This window comes from Cyanistes caeruleus, chromosome 1 (assembly GCF_971803275.1).
Source record: "Cyanistes caeruleus chromosome 1, bCyaCae1.hap1.1, whole genome shotgun sequence".
Classification (NCBI taxonomy): Eukaryota; Metazoa; Chordata; class Aves; order Passeriformes; family Paridae; genus Cyanistes; species Cyanistes caeruleus.
The window spans coordinates 2,955,423-2,974,407 of record NC_141701.1 but is presented as its reverse complement, the minus strand read 5'-3'; the positions used below and the strand labels follow the sequence as shown (position 1 = coordinate 2,974,407).

Genomic DNA, 18,985 nt, shown 5'->3' with positions numbered 1-18,985 from the left:
GCTGACGTGGGCATGGAGAAGAGCCTGGATCAATAAACCTTGCTGGGACTCCCAGCAGAGGGGTTTGACTTGCTCTGATTTATCCCAGCGATGGCAAGACGATTGTGGCTGACAGAGTTTTTTAGCTTTAAAATCTTTTTGCAAGCTCTTTTTATTCTCCTTGGTGCCCTGCTCATCCTGCTCATCTGTAGTCTTGGGGGGGTGAGCTTTGATCTTCCCTCACTCCCACTCGGAGCTGGTAGGAAAATCAGTGTGTCCTCAGAGCCATGGGATGCCCACATCCCACCTCTGTCCCACATGGAGCAGCTGAATAATGTCAGCTCATCCCAAAAATCCTTCTCCATGGTCCTAAAAAAAGATCCATTTACCTATTTTTATTTCCTCCTTTCTTTCTCTTTTCCTGTGCTGAAATCCTGGGTAAGTAGCCCACAACACTGTCCCTGCCCCACAGTCTGATTCCCACGATTTTCTGATTTCCCACACAATGGATACATCAAGGTTGATGTCATTATTTTCCCAGGATCTTTGTTGCAGCCTGAAATTAACTGATCAATAGATTGTTATGTCTGGAAAAGGGGAAAATACCTGGAAAAGGGGAAAATGTGTTGTTTGTTTTTTTTTGTGGACAGTGTTGTGTGGGAATTGGTGTCCAAATGTCCTTTATGACGAGTTTACTTCCTCCTCAGTTTAAAGATTTCCTCTGTTTTTAAGGAATATTCCCATCACCACTTGCTTTCCTGAAGGGAAATTGAAAATTGCTAAATAATGAGCTCTCACAAAAGCCTTACCATGGTTACTGGAATGTAAGATTTTTTTTGAGAGCATTTTGAAATTCCTAACAAAATACAGTGTGTTTCAAAATATCAATTTATTGACACTGGAAATTAAGGGAAAAGAGCGACCTGAAGTATTTTAGTGAGTTAATACAAAAAAATTAAATTTTAAGGGAGCTGGAACTCAATGATCTTTTAAGTTGTCTTCCAGCCCAGGCCATTTGATGATTTTATGGGTGCATGAATCATTGATAATGTTGTATTTCAGCTATTTCCTGAACCAAAATAATTTTTTTACACAAAAGCAACTTTTTATTTCAAAGAATTCTACTCCACAGGCTAATACTGTATAGATTTCATAAATACATGCATATACAAGATGTACTAAATATCTAAAAATCTCTTTGGTTTTCAATGTGTTGTTATCAATATGTTGGCCTAGATGGGAGTTTTGGCCATGGTTGTGTTGGAGAACTCACATCCCAGAGAGCTGTCCCAAAATGACAAAAGTTTTTTTTTTTCCTCCCTACCTCTAATTTTGCCTTCAGTACCCTGGATTTTGAAAATACAAATAATTTTAAACACAGTTGTGCCTCTCTGGGAGAGGTGCTGGTGGGGAGTGACTGTGGGAGGTGTCTGGATGTGTCAGCAGAACCCCAGGTGAGGTGCTGAGGACGCTTGTCTGTCTCCCCAGTGCTGAACAAAGACATCACCGCGTGCAGAACCTCGACCATCACAGGGACCCTGAAGCGCCCGTCTCTGCCCGACGAAGAGAAACTGAAGCTCAGCCACCAGAAAGGCTCATCCAACTTCAACAGTCTTCCAGCCAACGTCTCCAAGATGCACCTTCAGGGCTCCCCACACTACCTGGGGGCCATCAACCTGAACGAGTTCAGCAACCACTCCCTCACCCTGAAGAAGGACAAGAACCAGCCACCGAAATCCATCTACATCTGCGACGGGGACATCTTCAAGAAGTTGGACTCGGAGCTCTCGCGGGCGCAAGAGCAGACCATGGACACCAGCTACGTGATCCTTCCCACCAACACGTCCACCCTGAGGGCCAAACCCAAAGATGAGAGCAAATACAGCATCAACATCGACCAGATGCCTCAGACACGGCTCATCCACCTCAGCATGGCCACCGACCCCGGCTTTGTGGTCAAGAGTCCGCCGCGGGAGCCGGTGACCATGGCGTGCAGCGAGGTGCAGGGTTCCTCCATGATCCAGCAGCAGCAGCAGCTGGCTCCACAGAACATCTCCAACGAGTCACAGATTCCCAACAGCCTGTGCGACACGGGTGACTCAGGGAACTCGGGTGTGGTATCCAAGAGCGAGACCGTCTCCACCCTCTCCATGAGCTCCTTGGAGGTGAGCGTGGGAGTTGCAGTGTTGTTCTCAGCCCAGGGCGGTGTTCTGCCCTCCCATCCGGCCACTCCAGGGGGTTGGGAAGAAGAACTTTAGGGAAAAGGCAGCCCAGGATGCAATGCCAGTGCCGTATTACCCTGAGAGGCCTGTGCTCATATTTTGGAATGTGATTTCACAACTTTCAGAGCACATTCCATTGCTGGATCAAATATTTTTAGCCCTATGGGTGCTGCAAAGTCAAAAAAAAAAAAAATTGTTAATTTGTCAAAGATTGTTCATTTTAATGCTAGGCACATGACCTGCCTTATTTTTTCCCCTTTCTATCCTCTGTCCTATTTCCCATTTTGATGGTTTCAGTCATGATACAGATGAGAAAACTCCAATTATCCAGGCTGGATAGGGCTTGGAGCAACCTGGGATAGTGGAAAGTGTCCATGCCCATGGCAGGAGGTTGGAACTGGTAGATTTTAAGATTCCTTCCAGAATAAATGACTCAATAACTCTAAATATTTGGCACTTCCCATCATGAAGAGTCAGAAAAAAAAACATTAAAAGTGTAGGAAAAGGGAAAGGAGAAAGACTCTTCTTGTTTTATTTACTAACCTTTTCCCATTTCTTTCTCTCCCAAATACCCAGAGGCGGAAATCCCGGTACGCAGAGTTAGATTTCGAGGTGAGTACACCCCGTTCTGAATGTTGGTCCCAAATTTTTTGAGGCATTATCTCACCCTTGCCAGAGCACAGGAAATCCATATTCAGCCTGCTCATACATGGAAAGGGAAGTCCCTCTAGAAATTGTCCTGCCTTTCCTTCTGAGCAGAAGATAGAATTAAAATGCAGACACAAATTATAAAGAAAATGAGATTGTGGAACAGTTTCTAATGAAATTACCTGAATTCTAATGAAATTACCTGAATTCTATGTGTTTGGGTGAGCTCTGAGCACATTTAGAGGTGACAAACAGGAAAGGCTGGGCGTGGAGACAGGTATCAGTTAAGGAAGGGCAGCAAACCTTCCTTAGGACATTAACAATCAAGCTCAAATTCTGCAGCATAAAAATTTGATTGTTGCAAGTTTAAGGGGTTTTTTCAGGTCAAAAATTAGTTTTTTCCACTTTCTCCCACCATCTCACCTTGAAAATAAAGGCAGTTCTGCAGTGGGTCCTGAGTATGTGCTGAAGGTATTTTAGGCGCCTGCAGGGAGACAGAGCTGGGATTTAATGGTGTAACTCTGGTGGGAGGACGTGTTCCTGAGGAACGGGGTTTGCTGACCTGTGTCCCTTTGTGTTTGCTGCAGAAAATCATGCACACAAGGAAACGTCACCAAGACATGTTCCAGGACCTGAACAGAAAACTCCAGCACGCAGAGAAGGAGAAGGAGTCTCCAACAACGGACAGCAAGGTTAGTCAGACACTTCCAGAAGCCCTCTGGTGCCAGCAGGAACACAGGAAACAGCAGGAAATTGGTTTTCTACCGTGCATGTTGCAAAAAAACACACGTGCAGAGCACAGCAGCCTGGGAGGAGGATGTCTGTCCCCACGTCTGTCCATGGTGTCGCTTTCCCTGTGTCCTTGGCATTCCCTTCCATGTCATCCCTTTGTGCCCTATTCATCCACTCCTAGGCAGGAACTGGAAATTGACCATGAGGAAATCTGGGGGAAAAGTGGAGAGGGCAGAAAGAGGGGAAGCATCTCCCCTCCTTTGTGGGGCTGAGGCAGAGGCCAGGGTAGCAGTGATGGATATTTAGGATGGCCACAGCAGTGGGATTTAAGGTGTGATGTGGGGAGCCCATTTTGGTGACTGGAGCTTATTAAATGTAGTTAATTTGTGACGGCTGATCGCCTGTGGTAGGAGCATGCATAAATGATTGAGTCCAGACAAGGCCATGAAGGTTCTCCAAGGGCTGGAGCATCTCTCCTATGAGGAAAGGCTGAGAAAATTTGGATTGTTCAGCCTGGAGAAGAGAAGGCTCCTAGATGAGCTTATTGTGGCCTTTCAGTCCCTACAGGAGCTGGAGAGGGACTTTGGCAACGTCATTTAGTGACAAGATTGTGACAACCAACAAGGGCAGGGGCTTTAACCTGAAAGAGAGTAAGGTTAGGTTGGATATTAGAAAGAAATAATTCCTTCTGGGGGTGCTGAGGCCCTGGCACAGGTTTCCCAGAGAAGCTGTGGCTGCCCCTGGATCCCTGGAAGAGTCCAAGGCCAGGTTGGATGGGGTTTGGAGCAACCTGGGATGGTGGAAGGTGTCCCTGCCCATGGCAGGGGGTTGGAATGGGATGATTTTTATCGTCTTTTCTAACCCAAACCTGTTATCCTGTGATATCCATGTTTTTACTTGTCAGGAGCAAAGTTCCAGGGAAAAGGGGATTCCTTTAAAGGACACAGAGTTAGGGAAGGACCTCTCAGCCTTTCATAGGGGCAGAGATCTGAGACTGGAAAAAATTATCAGGAGCCTCTGTAATAATTGGTGCTGTAGATAATAAAATAAGGAAGAGCAGGCAGATGACACCTTCCACGTGTCTCAGCCAGCTGGGGAAGGACTGAAAGGCTGCAAGGAATTCTTACAACTCCAGCTGAAGAGAAAAACAAGCAGCAGAGCCAGGTTGACAGTGAGAAATTAAATTCCTTGCACTCGGGAGAGAGGCAAGGTGAGCTGATTATCACAAATCTTGGTGATTTGTAATCAAAGCCCCTCATGACACGAAAGGCATTGAGGGGCTGGGGAGAGAGGGGCAACAAAGATGGGGAGGGGTCTTGAGCACGAGTCTGAGGAGGAGCACTTGAGGGAGCTGGGGGGACTCAGCCTGGAGAAAAGGAGGTTCAGGGGGGACCTTCTGCTCTCTTGAACTCCCTGACAGGAGGTTGGGGCCAGGTGGGGGTCAGTCTTCTCTCCCAGGTAAAAAGTGACGAACAAAATGAACCGGCTCCAGTTGCACCAGGGGAGGTTCAGGTTGGATATTTGGAAAAATTTCTTCAGTGAAAGGGAGGCCAAGCATTGGAGGAGGCTGCCCCAGAGAAGTGGTGGAATCACCGTTCCTGGAAGTGTTCAAAAACCAGGTAGCTGTGGCACCTGGGGACACGGTTTAGTGGTGGCCTTGGCAGTGCCGGGTTAACACTTGGGTCAGTGATCTTGGAGGCCTTTTCCAACCTCAATTCCATGATCCTAAGAGAGATCCAGGATGTAGCACCCCCTGCAATGTGGCAGATTGGTGGGGCTTATTTGGATGGGGCTCCCTTGGAGGGAAGAGCAGAGCTCAGAGGGCGATGGAACAAGAGGTTTGGGGTTTTTTTGGAGGGAAGCAGAGCCCTACAGAGGCTTTGCTCTGTGTTCTGACCTCACAGCATTGCTGTACTGAGCTCCAGAGATGCCACCCCAGAAAATCCTGCTTTTATTGCGTGTGGCAAGGTGTCATTATGGGCTGTCCAGTGTAACAGAGTGAGAGGCACTGGATCTCCAGGTTCAGATCAAAGAATCCTGCCTGGCTCAGAATCCCAGCGTGTCTCAGTGTCACCTCTCTGGGTTTTGGGGTTTTTTTGCACTTATTTCAGTATGACACAGCTGTTAACCCCAAAAAATGTTTAAATCCGGTGTAAAAGCTGATTTGTGGTCTGTTTGCAGGAGGGGTTTATAGATTGGGAAGGTTTTAGCATTTCAGAGATGCATCTATGTAGAATTAAAGTTGCCGCTGTCAGCATCAAAGAGCTTTGAGCTGCTGAAGGAGGTTCTGAAGGTGGCTCTTGCATATTGACTGAATCTTTTTCAAGCTGGGAATTTTCCCTTGGATGTAACAGGAGAGGGGGAGTCCAGAGCAGGACTGGCAAGTCAGGAGTGGGTATTGGTTTAAAAAACATCCAAAGCAATGCAAAGCTAAATAAATAGGTTTTTTTCCAGCCCTTTTTCTACCATTTGTTGCTGAGGACTCCACTGGAGCTCAGGCCCCATCTTCAGCTCACCCTGAGAAGACAAGGAGCAGATAACAGGGATTAAGGGAACAACAAAAGAATGCTTTCTCTTTTATGTAGATTTAGGTTATAAAATGATGGAGTGTTTCTTCTGGTGGCAGTGATAAAACAAACCTTAGTGTAAGTCTGGCTTTCATTTGCATTGCAGAGCATCCTGGGCCTATCCCAACCCCTTCCATGACATGAATCCTAACATTCTTTAACCAGCAGAAAGCTCTGTGCCTCGTGGTCATGAACAAGGTCATCAGGACCCTGGAGTACCCCTGAACCCTTCCTCATCCCAGAGCAGAAAGGAAATTTCCTGTGTCTGCTCCGTTTGCCTGCATTGCTGTTCTCTCCAATTTCCCTTTTAAATAAACAACCACAAAGTCAAGCTCCCAAGTCTCTCTCCCCAGGCCTGGCATTTTCCCAACCTCTGCTGGCAGCATGTGCCATCGTCCTCAGTCCTTTCCAGGATAGGATGCTTATCCTGACCTTGCTGTTCCTCTCTCCTCCCTCAGCTCCAAAGTCAGAAAAATGCTGATGAAACTGGAATTAAATGTCTGCACAGGACAGGCATCCTGTGGGGATTCCTAGGAATGGTGCTGGCCATTTTTAGGGATCAATTTTTCAGGGATTTTAATGTAAATGCCATCCCCAGGGTACTCCAGTGCACTTACTGTATTGCACTAAACACAAAGCTCCTTTCCCATGAACTCCTAAATTGTCAGATTTTAAGGAAACACCAAGAGAAAAATGGGATGGAGGAACAAACTTTCAGTCTCTTTAGGAAAAAGGGTGGAAAATTCAACCATCATATTTATTTATTTTTAAGAATTTCTCCAGCTTCAAGGGTAGAATATTATTTTTAGAACCTCTTTTTGAGGGGTTTTCAGCCAAGACACAAAGGTTTATACAAGCACAGGTGTTCCTCCTTTTTAAGTATCCTGACAGATGGAAACTTGATGGATAAATATTAGTTCTATGTACACTTGATAAAGAAAAATGTCCTTTGCTGTCCCGGAGAAGTTACTGGCAGATCTGGAAACATAGTCAGGAACTCACAGAATCATTAAGGTTGAAAAAGACCTCTAAAATCATCAAGTCCAACCACTAAACTGTGTCCCAAACTAAAAATTCCTCCCAGGATGTGACTCCACCACTTCCCTGGTTCCAATATTCAAACCAAATTTTTTCCTAATGTCCAACCTAAACCTCCCTGGCACAACTTGAGGACATTTCCTCCTGTCCAGTCCCTTGGGAAGAGAGACTGACCCCCATCTGGATCCAACCTCCTTCCAGGGAGCTGTAGGGAATTTTAAGTGGCAGCAGGTTTGGGGATGAATTCTGCTTTTCCATCAGCCTGTGTCTGGGGACTCCTAATCCACATCCTGCTGGGATTGGGGTGTCCCCACTGCCATCAGCTTCCTAACGAGTAGGGATGGTGTGTCAGAGAATTATGGGAAGCAGGATAGTTCCTGGAATGCCACTGAGGTCTGAATCTTGCTCGTATTCCAGGCATTCCCAGGAATGTGGCACTGGCCACAGTTATTGTTTCACTGCAGTTATTTTGCTGGAAACCGAAGCACATCCCTAATGGTGAACTAAGCTGAGCCTCAGAGTACAATATTAAAGAATTGCTCCTCTTTGGGGAATAAATACAGATTTTTCCCTATTTTCTTCTCCAGTTTATTACATAAAGTTTATTCCATGGGACACGTAGTTTCTTCTGTCTGTACCTCAACTCTAAAATGCTCCCACTGGAGGCACACTCTATTATTCCTGACTGAAATAACATTTTCCAGCAGGATCCATGTTCAAGCCCTGGCCACCTCATCCCTGCAGCAGAAAAACGTGGTCACACTCAAAATGGCTTTAAGCTGAAGGAGGGACATTGAGCTGGGATATTGGGACAAAGTTCAGCCCTGTGAGGTCTTGGCACAGGCAGCCCAGAGCAGCTTTGGATGTCTCATCCCTGGAAGTGTCTGAGGTCAGGTTGGGCAGGGCTTGGAGCAACCTGGGACAGTGGAAGCTGTCCCTGCCCATGGCAGGGGCTGGAACAAGAGGATTTTTTTAAGATCCCTTCCAAACCCAAACCGTTCTGGGATTCTCTGGTTTGTGGCTGTAGGGACTGATCAGAGATGCAGACATGCTTTCCCAAAGTTAATTTTTCCATACCAGGGAATTAAGATAGGAGCAGGGTGACATCCAGCAAGATCTGATGGTTGCCAAGCTGAAAAGTCAAGCTTCTAATGCACTGATGGATCTCTGTATGACCTTGTCATGGTCCTGGCAGGTCCCTTCCCCCTCTGGATATTCTGTGGTAAATTTTTTCTCCCTCGCAGTCTTCAACATGAGGTGAGGCAAGGGAGGTGGAGGTGATTTTTTTCCTAACTCAGAAGGAAGTTTTGGGGCTGTAGGCAGGATTTTTTCATGCTGGAATTTGGCACAGATTTTTCTCTGTCCACCTGAAGAGATGGAAGAATCTAAAAATAGCACCTCAGGAACAGCTGGTTTGCTGTGCTCACCCTCCTCCCAAACCTGCAGAGGTTTCACACTGTTGCCCTTCCATTTAATCCCAGACCAAACTGGAAGCTGCTGTAGCCCCTGAGCAGAAAACTGAATGAGCTCTGTGTGTGTGGAATATTTATCCCCCATGACAGCTTATTTGCAACCAGGAAGCATCAAAGGAACCAAAGACTTGGAGACAACCACAGCAGGATTTGCATCAAAATACCCAGACAGCCCCACCAGGCATCCTGATGAAAATCTAAAGCTCTCTTGGTGTCTGGGATGCACCAAACCCTCATTTTTAAGGCTGCAATAAGCAGTGAGTGGCTTCCACGTGGATTATAAATCTCTCTTTATATAAGGGAGATGTTGGATGTATATTGGAATGTTAGCTTGGGACTGACTCAGACAGCGGAATTCTTCCTTCCTAATCACTCCCATCACTTTGACTCCTTCTTTACCTCCCCAATTGCTACCAAAAAAAAAAGAAAAAAATCTCATTGTTGGATAACCTTGCTGCAAGTTTGTTTCTCCCTTTCAAAGCTTGACCTTTGCCTGGCAGACTGCAGGCTCCACCATGCAATTTCTTCCCCATTTTCCTCCTAAATACACACAGTTACCCAGGTCTGAATTCTTGTAGCTGAGAGTTCTTCACATTAAAGCAGGGTAGCAGTAATTTTCAAGCTGCTTTGTACTACACAGGAACTATTTCTCCTGTGCAGATCTGTGTTCTCAGGGTTTAACATCTCCAACGCTGCTGCTGCTCCCTGGGAGTTAATTGCTAAAGAAATTCCAGGGTTTGGGCTGGACATTGAGAGAGGTCTGTGGTTTTGTAGGCTTTTAAAAAAGCCAAGGTTTTGTTTCTCCTACGCTTTGATAGCGCTGGAAGTGACGCTCCTGCCTTCCCCCTCAGCAGGAATCCTTTGATCCAGCTCCATTAGAGAAGCTGGAATCACATCCATATCCCTCTTTTCCTGCCAGCATCTGGCTCGGCATTCATTTTAAACAGCAGCTCTTTGCTTGTGCCAAGGTCAGCGCTGGACAGAGCTCTGCAAATTCCTTGGATTTCCTCCTGCTTGTTGATGAGCTCCCTGCCACATTCAGCTCCCTGCAGCTGGAATGGCTTTTGCTTTGGCTCCTGTTCTGCAGCTCACGTGCAGGATCTGGACCCAATTTATAATTCATGGAATCACAGAATGGTTTGGATTGGAAGGAACGTTAAAGGTCATCTCATCCCACACCCCCTGTCATGGGCAGGGACACCTCCCACCATCCCAGGTTGCTCCAAACCCCATCCACCCTGGCCTTGGACACTTCCAGGGAAGGGGCAGCCACAGCTTCTCTGGGAAAAAGACAGAACTCTCAAATCCCATCCTAAATCTCTGTTGATCCTGAAAAGCGCCTGCTCCAAATCCCATTTTAAAAAGGTATAAAGTTTTTTTCTGCCTAACTTCTCCTTATTTCCTCCTGGACAGTGTTTCTGTCTTGATTCCTCACTTTTTTTTCTCACAATGAGATTTTTCTTAGCTTTCTTCTCCTGGCATCTGGAGGTTTGCCCATTCCACCAGCTTTGGCAACCTAATGCAGTGATGAGAGAAAAGGACCGTGAAGTAGGCACGGAGTCACTGCAAAGGGTTTTATGACAGAGGGCAGGTTTATATTGGATATTGGGAAGAAATTCTTCCCTGGGAGGGTGGTGAGGCACAGATTTCCAGAGAAGCTTTGGCTGCCCCATCCCTGGAAGTGTCCACAGCCAGGTTGGACAGGGCTTGGAGCACTGGGATAGTGGAAGGTGTCTCTGCCCATGGCAGGGGGATGGGATGAAATGATATTAATGACCCTTCCAACCCAATCCATTCCCTGATTCTGTAATTTTATGATTTCATGAATACTGATCAATCTTGCAGCTCATCCCCAGGCAGGGCTGTGTCTCCCTGGTGTGCTCTTTTACAGGAATTGGAAAATTTGGAATCTGCTGGCTGGGTGTCCCTCTGCAAGGGAAGCTCCACTTTTGGGAAGGGTGTCTCTGTGTCACATCTTTAATCCTCTCTGCACTGCTTGAAGGCAAATTTTAACAGACCAATTAGCGCAGCTTTTATAGGGAGGAGCTCTGCATAAAGTCTGATAATTACTGCAATAAATTCTGTTATGAAAATGACGTCAAATCTTAATTCAGTCAGCCATAAACCATCTGCCAGCTCCCAGGTATCAAGATACACCATCAGTCAGAAGTTCACCTCCTCCTGCAGATCATCCAGCACCTTTTGTCCCCAGAATTAGGGGACAAAATCTGTCCCAGAGAAACGTGTTCCCTCTGCTCCAGCACCAGGCAGTGCCACCAGCACATTGAAAATCCTGGTTTTTTTATACTCTGAATCTGAATAATTCTTTAGAGAGTCTAAATAAATGACTCTATGAAAAATCATGGTTTGGGTGCTCTTGGTCCCCTCCTGGATCCCCAGTTGCCCCTGTGAGGCAGCGTTGAGAGTTTTCAGCATTTTAGGGAATTTATTCCTTCAGGTACGCTCTTCACAGACCGTAAGCATTGTCCCAGAAAAGGTTGGGATTGGACCAGCTGGATTAACAGGAAGAATGCTCTGGAAAACAGCCTGTTCCTCATGCTGGTGGGGCCACAGGTGTTCTGTGCAGCCTTCAGGTTTTTCTGGAGTCAATAAAAGACTTCCTTGATCCAGAGTCTGTTCCCCTTCAGCGGTGTGGCCTCGCTAGAATTTGTCTCACAGCCACCCCTTCAGGATGGGTGAACTTCAGGGAATACAGAAGCAGAAGACAAATTTTTATTGCCTAGCAAATGCTGGGTATTTCAAGTTTCCTAACTGATTTCAAAGTTAAAACCACAAATAGTTTCTACTTTTGGTTTTGGGGTTTTTTTTTTCCAATTTAATTTAATGAAATTCTGAACAATGCCAGCCACTTCCTTTTATTTTGCTTTTCTCCTAAATGAAAAGAAAAAAAAAAAAAGAAAAGCATAATCTTTGTAGTTCAGTAGCATAAAATGAAAGAACTGCAGCTACTTGTTTCTGAGAAGGAAAGGAAAATTTATCATTCTCTAAAGAAACAAGACAGCTTTCCCATTTCCTAATCACTTTTCATCTACATTGATCTGAAGATGGATTAGATGAGCGTGAGCCACATTTATCTTTCAAATTCCCTGCTCTATGCTCTGAATAACTTCATCCTGGACCTACAGTCATCAGTGTCATGGGGAGAGACCATTTGGGTCACAAAATATCCTTCAAGTTGACACCAGAGGCAAGGAAAACAGCTAGAGAGTAGCTGGTTCCAGGGGAGTTATCACCGAGTGCTCAGCGGAAAGCCCTGAATTGCTCCTCGGGTTATTAGGGGTAAACATAAAAACCAGGTGTTAAAAAATTAAAACTAACAAAAAACAGACCAAAACCCCACAAAACAAACACAGGGAGGTGCAGCTTGAGCAGCCTGAGCGGTTTGTGGGCTTTGGAAATCAAAGCTGTGCCTGAGAGCAGGCTCTGGGGCTGTGTTTATGCACTGCAGGGATGCTGCTCCTAAGGAAAAGAGTTGCACTGGGATGCAGGAGCTGGGGATGAAGCCAGCCTGGACCCCTGGAGGCAGCACAGGAAAGTGTGGAGGGTGAGGGAGGGGATTCTGCCCCTCAAATCTGCTCTGGTCAGACCCTACCTGAAACCTTTTGTCCAGTTCCCAAGCACAGGAAGGACGTGGAGCACCAGGATGATCAGAAGGATGGAGCAGCTATGCGGTGAGGAAAGGCTGAGAGAATTGGGATTGTCCAGCCTGGGGAAGAGAAAGCTCCAGGGAGACCTCAGAGTCCCTTCCAGTGCCTGAAGAGTGCTGGAGAGGGACTTAGGACAAGGGGTGGAGTGCTAGGACAAGTGGGAATGGCTTCAGATTGCCAGAGGGCAGGGTTAGATGGGATATTGGGAAGAAATTCTTCGCTCTGAGAGTGGGGAGATCAGCACAGGTTGCCCAGAGAAGCTGTGGCTGTCCCATCCCTGGAAGTGTTCAAAGCCAGGTTGGACAGGGTTTGGAGCAACCTGGCCTAGTGGAAGGTGTCCTTGCCCATGGCAGGGGGTTGGAATGAGATCATTTTTAAGGTCTTTTCCGACCCAAACCATTCTGTGATTTTGTGATGCTTGATTTTGTGTTGATTCTCTGAAGACCCAAGGTAGGGACCCACCACCATCACCTTTCCATACCCACCATGAGTCCTGCACGGGTGACTCCACAATCTGCCAGGACCAGCTTTAGCAGAAGGATGTGTGGATTATCTCAATGCACTTTGCCTCTGTGTTTGTCAGAAATTTGGGGCTTTTCTTAGCACTGCACCCTAAACACCTTTTATCCCAAATCCTCTCCCTCCAGCTTAAAAATTCACAGCTAAAATGAAAGTCAGGGCTGAATGAAGGAGACTCCCAGTGCCACCAGGATGATGAACACCTCCAGTTTGGATCTGGTTTTACCCCAGCTCTGAGTGTGGGTGCTCCCTCCTTTCCCACCCCTTATTTTTCCTCCACAATCCTGGCACCAGACAGGGACTGATAAATATTTTTTTCCCTCCCAGAAGCTTCTGGGCCGTGTCAGGCTGGAGTGATGGCTCTGTCCCTGGCAGAGCAGCTCCGGGTGCTTTCAGCCCCTGTCTGGGGCCTGTGCTGGCTGTCTCGGAGGCACCAGGCCCTGAGCCAGCCACAGTGCCTTTTCCAGACAGATTACACATCCCTCTCTCCAGGTTTTTTCTTTCTTTTCTATGCATAGCTCAGTTTTGCCTCCTGTCTGTAAGGATTGCTAAGAGCCCAGAGTGGAGCTGGAGGGAAATTCCAGGGTTGGAGCATGAGCCCAGGGCCAGTTTCTCTCTGCTGCTCGAGCAGCCAAGGCCCCATAAAAACTTTTTTTCCATATGAAGGGAAAGAAAAGGGTAGCTGTTCCCAGGAGCCTGCTAGCAATTCCCAGGGTGCCCTGTGCCAAGAGGGGATTTTCTTTTGTCTCTCAGCATCCTTCCCAGAGCTCTGCCAGGCTGATTAACCTGCCCAGAGATCCCAGAGGGCAGCGGCTCCTCCTGCAGCCACCCCTGAGCCAGCACTTCCCTCACAGCATCACCAGAGAAGTCTGATCCTTCCCTGAGAAATGGAGAACTAAGAGCAAGTCTCCCTTCTCCATTTCCTCATTTTCCAGGGTTCCTTTTCATCTTCTAACTGTGAATAAACACCTTTGGAGTCACTAAGCCCACCACAGTCACAGGTGAACACCACACTGATAAGGAGGATGGAAATCACCAAGTGGGGTCAGACCCAAGGGCAGTTTCTGCCTCTTCTCCATGGCAGGGTAAAAAGGATCTTGGAAAAATAAAAGGGCCAGCCTGTGGTGGTGCATCTTAAAAAAGATCCCCAAAACTCCAGGAATTTGTGCTCAGAGACCCCTTGATGCAGAGTGGTGTTGCTTCACTGGATAGCGCCGAATGGATGCTGGTTTTGTGTTTCCATGTATTTTTCATGAGCCTGGAAGTTTTCAAGATGGACAGAGAGCTGTGGAAAGGTGGCCTGGAGGTTCACTGGGCACTGTGGGCAGCTGCCAGCTGCCAGGGTTCACTCCTTGGTGCTCTGGAGTTCCTTTGCTGGAAGAGATTATCCCAATCCCCACCATCAGTGGTCCATTCCTATCATCCACAAGCCTCTCAGAGCATCACAGATTTCTTTTACATGCACCCATAATCTCTTTTAAGGCCTTAAGGCGGGAGTTTGTAATCTTTCCTCCCACAGGAATTCTCTATGATTTCATCCATGGCTGGAAACTGGCCACATTTATCATTTTCCCTTTATCCTTCTCTCAGGAAGCCCACAGAGTGCCCAGAATATCCAAGATGCAGGTGCAGAATGGAGCTGTGCACTTCCATAACAATATTTCCTGTTTCATTCTCTCTTCCTTTCTTAATTTTTCTCTTCTCAACAGCTCACAACATTTAATGTCTGGGGTTTGAATAATTATTGTCACCCTTAGGTGGTGTTCCCCAGTGGCAGGGCTGATCAGAGGCCACTGCTGGAGGTGTGTTTGGGGTTTTTTTTCCCCTCAGTTTCTGTTCCCTCCCTGGATTTGCAGCTCCTCTTGCTCACCAGCCCGTGACAGGGAGGGCTCTGAGGTTTGCTGATCACGTTCAGAGAGCATGGTCAGATCTGGGAGCATCCTCCCAGCATGAAGGAGAGGCTGAAGGTCGGGAGTGTGGCAGCTGGAGACAGACTGTGAAAACAGGGGTTGGCTGCAAACCTGATGCTGAAGGTGGCCATAAATAATGCCATCCAAAAAGTGTTCTTGTTTGAGGGGAAAAAACGAATTATTTATGAACTTCATGCATAAGATCACTTGTGCTGCCCGCTGACGCAGCTGTGGACATCAGCAGCTTTGAAAACTTGTGGCATTACAGCAGTGGGGGGAGAAAACAAAATGTTTTTCTTTGAAAAAATATCTGTCTTGACCAAGGTTGTTTTTCTTCACCTTTTGGGAAACTTAATTTTATTCCAATTGTTGCTCTATTTGTGCTTTTTTTCCCTGTGTTCCTTCCTGCTGTATCTTTTCAGGCAGACTGATGGTCTCCAAAAAACACTGTAGGTGGGAATTTCCCTTCAGGAAACTCCCAGCTTGTCTCATTAAGACACATGCAAGAGTTACATAGGTTCCACTTTTTAGTTGCAGCGGTTCTAAAATAAGTTGCAAAAAAAGATAATGGAATAAATCACAAATTTTATCTTTTTTTCTGTCATATTAGTATTAATCACTGTCGTGTTATATCACAGAATAAAGTAAGAATAGCACCAGCAGCATAAGGACAGCTCTGTAATATAGAGTTTAATGAAAATCTCAGCTGCAGATTTCAAGAAATTGAGAACTGAGTGTTTTACATATTTTTGAGCAATACTTTTACACAACCTGATATTAAAAAAACACCCAAACAACAATTCTCTTTAAAAGGACTTAAAAACTTATTTTTCTCCCTTTGAATGAAAATGATTTCAGTGTTTTCACTTCACTTTCAGATGTTTACTTGGTTTGTACATTTCCCACCCTCTCAGCTCTCACCCAGAGCTTCCTCCTGGGAGTTGTGACGTACAGGGCAAACTTCAAGCACATCTTATTTTTATACTAAAGCTTGGATGAGCAGAATTCCTGGCTTGGGTGATCCAGCTGCCCTGCAGGGATAATTCCACAGCAGCTTTCCTGTCAGTGCTGCAGCTGGGACAAACAGCAGCCTGACAAAAAAGTCTTGGGGAAGGACAAACTGAGGAGCTGGGGCTGCTGGATGAGCCTGCAGCAGATGAGGATCGAGGTTTCCTACGGAGCTGTGATGATCTCAGCAGCATCCTGGAGTCCCCACAGCCTCTGTGTGGCTTCACTTCCCACAAGTCAACACATTTTGGTGACAGCATCGAGCTGTGACAACTCCTGGGTGTCGTGTCCCTCCTCACCTTCTCTCCAGGCTTTTCCCTCCTTGTCATCCTCCAAAAGCCGCTTTCCTCCCTCCCTTCCCACTTTTCCTTTGGCAGGAGGCTCAAAAGGGCTCTGTCACGTCCAGGGAAGCATTTTATTGCCCAGTGCTGGAGTGTTTTTGTGGAGATAATCAACTGTGAAAAGCATCACTGGTGTTTGGAGGGGAGAGGTTGAGGGGACAAACTCATTTAAAGCCTTTCCTTTCTCTGCCCACTGAGGAACACACCCGTTTTCCAGCCCCTGAGCTCTCCCCAGAGCCTTGTCTTGGTGTGTGTGAGGAAAAACGTGGGAGGAGATTTTCTGGATCAATATCCCTGGTGGGGTGCTGGTGGGAGACCGGGTCAGTAAAGCCTCCAGGGCTTGGTGTGGAGTTGATGGAAGTGTTTTCAGCCTCTGAGATGAGCTCCAGCTCCTCAAGCAGCACGGATTTGGTACCCTGGCAGAACAGGGAGCAAGTTTTGCTGCAATTAAAGGTCTATAAATAGCTGTGCTGCATAAGGAACGTGCATCAAATGCAGTGGGTGTTCAGAAGGACCTCATTGTAATCTGGATTTCATACGTGGGCTGGGTTGGAAGAGATGTTAAAGATCCTATAGTTGCACCTCCTGCCACGGGCAGGGACACCTTCCACTATCCCAGGGTGCTCCATCCAACCTGGCATTGGACACTTCCAGGGACGGGGCAGCCACAGCTTCTCTGGGAATTCCATTCCAGGGCCTCAGCATCCTCACAGGGAAGAATTTCTTCCCAATATTCCATTTAAATCTACCCTCCTTCATCTTAAAGCCATCACCCCATGTCCTGTCACTACATCCGTGGAAGTAGAAAAAGATCTGATATTCTCAAAACCACACTCATATTTTCAGTACCATAAAACTCCCCTGAAAGCTTAAATATCCAGTCATTAAGTGATGGAGGTGGCAGTGGAAAGAATAACGTTTCCTTCTTGAAAATACAGTTTGTACACCAAGTGTCATTTTTATTGATACCTCACTTTATTTTGAGTGAGAAGCTTCACAGAAAAAATTATTTGTTGATACAAGAGGAGGTAAAATAACGGAATGTCTTGCATTTTGCACTAACTTTTCTTTCTTTCTCTCTCTCCTTTCTTACACTTTCATCCTCCTGCAGCAAGAAAAACAGCAGACACCAAACAAGAGACCCTGGGAAGGCATCAGGAAAGTCCAGTCCCCGCCATCATGGGTTAAAAAGGACATCGAACCTGTGGCACAGTCTCCCCTAGAACTAAAAACTGTAGAGTGGGAGAAAACAGGGGCCACCATCCCCTTGGTGGGACAAGACATTATTGACCTTCAGACAGAGGTCTGAGCAGAAAGGGAAGAAAAAAAGACTTTTTTTTTTTCCGGAAAACAAATGAAACAAAAAAAAAAAAAACAAAAACAAAACCACGTTTTAAAGAAATGATTAAATTAAATCGGAACCGAGCAAGAGAAGTGTTTGGTTTCTTTTGAAACCTTTGGTAAGATGGAGTAACTTTTGTATTGTTCTCAGCAGAGAGGGGGAATATTACTTTATAGAGTATAGTAGCTGTAGGTTCAGGACAACACGAGCTTTCCCAGGCAGGACTGGAGGAGTGAGCCTGGAAGAGAGCGAGGAGGAGGAGGAGGAGGAGGAGGAGGAGGAGGAAGAGGGTGGGGAGGGGCTGCAGGGGACAGTCCCTGCCAAGATGCTCTCGGGTCACTGCCGCACACCAGGAGCCCTCCTGCTCTGCCACGGGGAGGTGCGGAAGGACGCCCAGCAGCCACCACAGAGGGCCCGGAAGATCGGGCTTGTCTGGGGACAGCGAGAGGGGACACCTGCGGGAGCCTCGCTGGGATGTGGCCTGGCTGGGGCAGACCCAGCCTCATCCCTCGCTCCCCCGCCAGCTCATCCAAGAAGGAAGGAGATGGGACGCGCCAAGAAGTGGCCACAAGGACATTGCCACCCCCGGGTGCCGCGCCACGACCTGGCATTGGCGCACGGTCGCAGTGGGTCCCCGCGGACGGGGGACGTGGTGGCGTCACCCGTGGCTCGACGGGTGGACAGGAGAGGTGGGGCTTCCTCCTCTCATCCCTCCCCGGCGGAGGAAAGGACCAGCTCCAAATCTCCGAATCCTGCTCGCCCCATCTCCAGGGAGAGGGTGGAAGGTGGTAGACAACAAGACCAACAAGAAGAATGTAGGTCATGTCATTGACTGTTAAATAGATAAACTCAGCACGGGCCTTGCGAAGGTCCTCTTGGCCTCATCCTTTTATTTTATTTTTTTTTCTTTTGTTCTGTTATTTGTCCTTGCTTTCGGACTCAGATTTATTCCAAGCTGCCCCTCCCTGGAAGGCAGAGAGAGAAAAAGGGAAAGACAGATCTGCCACTGTACCTGGAGATATTGGTAAACAGAGACGTTGCCTTAGGACATTGAGACAAACTGACAACATGAATAACGTCCACTTGGAAACAAACAGACAAAAAAAAAAAAACAAACAAAATAATCTATTTTTTTCCTTCTTCTTTTCTTTTCTTCAATAAAAAGAGAACTTGAAACCCGAGACCTTTCTTTTCTTTGGCTCTTGTCGTTTCAAATTGTTTTCTGTGCCGTAGGACTGTGCAGGCATGGGGTGAGGATGCCACCTGCTGAAGGTGGAAGGCAAGTTGCTCCATGGAAAATTTGGGAGGGTGGGAATACACAGTCCCTTCACCGCTGGCTTGCAATGCTTTGTTTTGCTTTATTCAGTTTGGGTTTTGGTTATTTTCCCCTCGCTGGCCCTTCTCCGCCCTCCCCGCTGCCCAGAGCCAGCAGCAGGTTCATGGTCCTGCAGGAAGGAAGAGGTGAAGCTGATCAGGAGAGCAGGACATTTCTCCTCATAAAATGCAGTCTTTTCATTTCACTATTAAAAAAAAATAACT

General features: G+C 46.9%; 1 protein-coding gene across 5 annotated transcripts in view; it reads left to right on the top strand.

Annotated features, from left to right (window-relative positions):
• Window positions 1–18,627, top strand: part of ADGRB1 (adhesion G protein-coupled receptor B1) — a 200,484-nt gene extending 181,857 nt beyond the window's left edge. For all 5 annotated transcript variants that reach the window (XM_086876939.1, XM_086876928.1, XM_086876917.1 and 2 more), the window contains 4 exons: window positions 1,468–2,144; window positions 2,778–2,813; window positions 3,437–3,541; window positions 17,216–18,627. In XM_086876939.1, coding sequence (XP_086733065.1) covers window positions 1,468–2,144; window positions 2,778–2,813; window positions 3,437–3,541; window positions 17,216–17,413 — 1,016 coding nt within the window. In that variant the 3' untranslated portion in view covers window positions 17,414–18,627. The remainder of the gene's footprint in view (window positions 1–1,467; window positions 2,145–2,777; window positions 2,814–3,436; window positions 3,542–17,215) is intronic.
• The last annotated feature ends 358 nt before the right edge of the window (window positions 18,628–18,985 follow it).